This window comes from Hibiscus syriacus, unplaced genomic scaffold (genome assembly GCF_006381635.1).
Source record: "Hibiscus syriacus cultivar Baekdansim isolate YM2019G1 unplaced genomic scaffold, ASM638163v2 tig00110348_pilon, whole genome shotgun sequence".
NCBI lineage: Eukaryota > Viridiplantae > Streptophyta > Magnoliopsida > Malvales > Malvaceae > Hibiscus > Hibiscus syriacus.
Genome location: NW_024062699.1, coordinates 1,913,119 through 1,919,073, shown reverse-complemented (window position 1 = coordinate 1,919,073; position 5,955 = coordinate 1,913,119). Strand labels below are relative to the sequence as shown.

At 30.4% G+C, this 5,955-nt stretch overlaps 1 protein-coding gene across 1 annotated transcript; it reads left to right on the top strand.

Moving 5' to 3' along the window:
* The first annotated feature begins 1,522 nt into the window (after positions 1-1,522).
* On the top strand, positions 1,523-2,439 carry LOC120120852. Its single transcript, XM_039140381.1, has one exon. It carries the CDS (start codon positions 1,533-1,535, stop codon positions 2,343-2,345), a length of 813 nt encoding a protein of 270 aa, XP_038996312.1. The 5' UTR covers positions 1,523-1,532; the 3' UTR covers positions 2,346-2,439.
* The last annotated feature ends 3,516 nt before the right edge of the window (positions 2,440-5,955 follow it).

Genomic DNA, 5,955 nt, shown 5'->3' with positions numbered 1-5,955 from the left:
CGCTATACGCGATGTCATTTTATCCAATTGTTTTATTAGCTTACCTGGAAAGTGCGCTCACATCGGATGTGGATGATTTGGGGTTATTCTTCCAAATACTTTTTAGAGTGCCCTATTTCTTTAAATAATTATTTATTTGGGGTTTTTAATATAAAATTGTCCAATTTGGGCACGGTTTATTTTCACATATTTTCATTAATTATCTTATTTATTATAACAATTATCCAATTGTCATGTTGAAAATTCATTTTGATATATTATTCATATTATACATGTGACCGATATATAATATTTTTCGTTTTAATTTTTCATTAAATAATGAGATGAAATTATATCCATTTCATGTTTAAGCTAAAAAAATACAAGTGAACTTAATTCAGATGTAAAATACTACTCATCTTAAAATTAGTTGTCTATAGAAATTGGGTAAACTATATCTGTGTTCTTTTATGTTTTCAGTCTGTTTGATTTTGATCACCGATTCAACAAAAGATATGTTTCGGTCCATTATATTATCAATTTAATATATTTTGATCACTTGATCGTTAACTCTTGTTATCCTAGTAACGAATGTCCCTCAACAGTTATTGTTCGTGGGATTTTTCCAATTACATTGTCGGTTAGAACTTAGAATCCTAATAATCAAATATTATATTATTTTTAACATGTCACAAAGAACACCTCAGATAAGGAAGACATAATCTGAAGATCGTTTATGGCATCGAACGCTTACTTGACTTATCTTCTAACGTTGAAATCCCACATGATAATCCAATTAGGAGTTTGGTAATAGCGAGGGCTAAATTACATAGTTGATGAAACTTGAAAGATTGAATGGAACATTAGAGAGAAAAGGGCTTCTAGGGGACCCAAACCCACACCAAAGATCTATTTTACTATAACGTCAATCTCAAACGTCTATCAACTTTTAATGAAAAAAAATGAGTTTATAATATTTGAATAGTCAGGAGATTATTTTGTAACTTTTAATAATTGGACTTAAACAGTAATTTTGTATAGTTGGGGGACCACTTGTTTACTTTATCCTATTATTTTCAACGTCAAACTCAAATGATCGTAATTTTTTAACAAAAAAAGACGAGTTTATAATATATAAGTAGTTAAATGATTATTTTGTAACTTTTAATAACCAGTGACTTAACAAAACAATACCTAAATGAGGGATCATTTTATGTTTTACCCTAATTTGAAATAAACAATTAAAATTAGTATTATTTTGACTTTTAGTATGAATTTTCAAATTTACTTAACAAATAATAAAAGATAAAAATATTTCATGGCTGCAATTTAAATCAATGCTTAATGTTAACAAAATTCATCGCATGGAACTCTTGATTATAAAGGCGGCGTATAACTAGTCATAACTCATAATCAATTTCCCCCTTGGGACTTGGTCAATTTTACACTCCTTCGCCTCTCCTTCCTTCCCCCCCCCCCCCCCCCTTATAATAGTCCTCTGATCTCTATGTTCACGTTTGTTGAATTTTGAGAGCCCCAAGAAACTAAAGGAGATGGAAACGGTGGAGCCAGTCCCGGCGGTGGATTTCAACTTCGACAGCACATGTTCGTCTCCGTTCATGACTGCTCCTTCAACTCCTCAACGCTTTGGCAATTTCTTCCTCAGTGCTCCAGCCAGTCCCGCTCGCGTTTCTTCTATTTATCCCAATTCTCAAAGGGAAGAAAAGCCTATGAGCAACCACCATGATGGTAATGACGAAGATTTCGAGTTCAACTTCAGTGGGCAATTAGAAGGAGCTTCCTTGTCCGCCGATGAGCTTTTCGACGGCGGAAAAATCCGGCCTTTGAAATCCCAGCCATGTCATCAATCTGTTCATAAGAAAAGCAGATCATTGTCACCATTAAGAGTATGCGACCTCACGTTGGAGCAAGAAGAAGAAGAAGAAGCTTCATCAAATTCCCAGAAAACCACCAAGAGTAATCCTAAATCTTCCATTCTCTCCTCCATTTCGTTCACAAAAGTTAACAGAAAGTGGAAGTTGAAGGACCTTTTGTTGTTCCGAAGTGCATCGGAAGGGAGAGCGGCGAGTAAAGATCCGCTAAGAAAATATGCTCTTTTGTCGAGGAAAGTTCAGTCCGATGACCTTAGAAAGGTAAGCTTCCGGTCAACTGATAGTGTGGGTTCGGTGTCCCGGAGAGGAGTGGTTTCGGCTCACGAGTTGCATTACACGGCGAACCGGGCTGTCAAGGAGGAGATGAAGAAGAAGACCTTTTTACCATACAAGCAAGGCCTCCTTGGATGCTTGGGTTTCAATCCTGGGATGAACCAGATTTCCAGGGGAATTGGGTCTTTGACACGTGGATGACCATGATTCAGTCATCCTATGCCACTTTTGTTGATTCCCAAAGTTCCATTCTTTTTATGTTTACATAATTTTATGGATCACAAACCGTTAGTTTGTTAATATATTGTCCCCATCCATCAAATGAAATAGACTCGCGAAATTGTAAACGGTAACTATATAAATTAGATGTTTTAAGATTTGTGATTCAAATTCAATGTTATTTTATGTAAAATTTATTAAATAATTGGATAAAGTTAAATAATAGTCCTCAAACTTTTAGGATGTTTGCATTTTGATTATCAAACTTTTAAAACTCACAATACAATTATCAAACTTTTAGTTCGTTTTTGTTTCTATCTCTATCGTTATCTTCGGTTAGTTTTTACAGACATACAATTAATTATCCGTTAACCTTTTTCTTCTTTCTGTACAAGGGTGCTAATCATTCATTGACTGTAATCGACTCTCGAATCATATTAATTTATGGTAAAACGAAGATCAGACAAATGATAAGTGAAGGTGTCCGATCAACCTAATTTTAAATGACTAGTGACGACTCTAACATAATAATTCAAGTCAAAACCCGATTCTTGGCCCACCCGAAGAATGGTTACGACAGTTAGAATAGGTGGAAGTTCTTGATGATCATCAAGGGCTTGAACATCAATATATGGAGTCGTAGAATTCATATCTTGCTACTGATTATCTTCTTTGATTTAACACTTCCTTTCAGTTTTTATTTAATTCACTTAGATTTTATTTTATTTTTGTTTTTTACTACGTCTCAATCTCGCCTACCTCTTTTTTTATTTTTATTTATTTCGACTTATTGGACTAAAATCGACACACAATTAGATTAGGAATTCCAAATTCCCTTTAAATCGACTCTCTTTACTATGGTATTTTATTCTATTTTATTTAAAGAGGTTTATTAATTTTTATGAGTAAAACGACACTTTTCAGTCTCACATGAGTACCTTCAACAAATAATAGTAATAAATTGATTATGATGGGTGGAATAGTTAATGGGGATCATAACAAACTTGGAAAAGGAGAGGGGCTGAAACAGTGGAAAAGGAAGGATCAGAAACAGTGGAAAAGGAAGGATCAGAAACAGTTTCCAAATACCTCAACTCATATTCAGAGCTTCAAACATCATATTCATTGGGGGTAGTTCTGCGGTGCGGCGCCTAAAAAACGGTTAATATACGGCGTGACCGGTTAAACAAGTAACCGGTTAAAATTTAGACCGGTTATGTTATATTATTTAACCGGAAATATTATAAAGTACAATAACATACTAGGTAGCGCTTATATAATGTAATAGGTAGCGCTTATATTTACCTATTTTATAAGTAAACCGGTATATTTATACCGATAGCATTGCAAATTTACCTATTACATTATATTATATTGAAAGTGTCCATACTTTTTATAAAAAGGATCGATATTTCTTTTAAAGTTACGTAATTTATGTTTCAATTTTTTTAATAGTGTTTCATGTTTTCCACCTACAATATTAATTTAATAATTTCATTTGCACAAAAATTTATTTGATTGTTTTGATATTTTATAAAATATTATTTAGAATTTTTAATTTAATAATAATATATATCGTAACGTAAAAAATAAATCATTAGACGCCTATAATTACTAAATTAATATCTTAAAACTCACTCAAAAGATAACCTTAAATTAATGTTTTCCACAGTGAGCATTGCAAATTTACCTATTACATTATATTATATTGAAAGTGTCCATACTTTTTTATAAAAAGGATCGATACTTCTTTTTAAGTTATGTAATTTATGTTTCAATTTTTTTAATAGTGTTTCATGTTTTCCACCTACAATATTAATTTAATAATTTCATTTGCACAAAAAATTATTTGATTGTTTTGATATTTTATAAAATAATATTTAGAATTTTTAATTTAATAATAATATATATCGTAACGAAAAAAATAAATCATTAGACGCCTATAATTACTAAATTAATATCTTAAAACTCACTCAAAAGATAACCTTAAATTAATGTTTTCCACAGTGAAAAAAGTATGGACACTTTTATAAAAAGGATAGACACTTTACAATATAGCCACTACCTATTACATTATATAAACGATACCTATTACATTATATAAGCGCTACCTATTACATCATATGTTTACCTATTATATTGAAAGTGTCCATACTTTTTATAAAAAGGATCGATACTTTTTTTAAAAGTTATGTAATTTATGTTTCAATTTTTTTAACAGTGTTTCATGTTTTCCACCTACAATATTAATTTAATAATTTCATTTACACAAAAAATTATTTGATTGTTTTGATATTTTATAAAATATTATTTAGAATTTTTAATTTAATAATAATATATATCGTAACGTAAAAAATAAATCATTAGACGCCTATAATTACTAAATTAATATCTTAAAACTCACTCAAAGGATAACCTTAAGAACACTTGAAGAAGCAAGAGAACAACTATCCAAGCAATCAAAAACGAGAAAATCCCAACATGATAACAACTGAACATATCATATCAATGTTCAAACTCAAGTTGTAGATATTGATTTCCTTTTGCTTGGCATCATATGAGATTTGGATTTTGATTTCCTTTTGCTTGGCACCATATGAGCTTTGGATTTTGATGAGCATCGGAAGTATTTCAGACTTATGATTTGGGTGGTACTCAACTTATGATTTTAGTTGCTATTTGTTACATTTCTTGTATACCACCCAGATCATACGCCCGAAACGTTTCTGACGCTTTAAAGTTGACCAAAAAATAAAATGGTCGGGATTTCCCTCGCGTTTATACGTTGGAAAAAAACAATGGAAATTAGGAATAATCAATGATAACATGCATATTGGCTTGGGCTAATATTTATAGTGGAGCCGAAATATATATTGAAATTCAAACTCAAATTGAAATTTAAATTCAAACTCCAATTACATATGAAATGAATTTGAAATGCAGTGTTAAATTGAACATGAAAATTGCATAATTGATTCATACTGTTCAAGTAACATGCTTTATGAACCATCAAGCTAAAAGACAATATTGATTGAGTTCAAAGCTGAGTTGTGAGTTGATGGAGTTGTCACACTTGTCAAATGGTTGGAATAAAGTACTCACATGCGAGATAGATTGTTTTGTTATACATAACCCATCTCAACTGAATGAAAATATACATACAATATAATCAAACCAAAACATACTTACACAACAAATTTATATATAACAATGTTCAAATAATGTACCCACAAAAACGAAATTAATCCAATGAAAAAGAGTTATTTCTAACAAAGTCCGGAACATTATTTTTCCAAATAATGTACCCATAACAATGTTCAATTAATGTACCCACAACAATGTTTAATTGATTTGTTGTTTAATTTTCAATTTGAATTATTTGATTTAATAATTTCATTTGCACAAAAAATTATTTGATTGTTTTAATATTTTATAAAATAATATTTAGAATTTTTAATTTAATAATAATATATATCGTAACGTAAAAAATAAATCATTAGACGCCTATAATTACTAAATTAATATCTTAAAACTCACTCAAAAGATAACCTTAAATTAATGTTTTCCACAGTGAAAAAAGTATGAACACTTT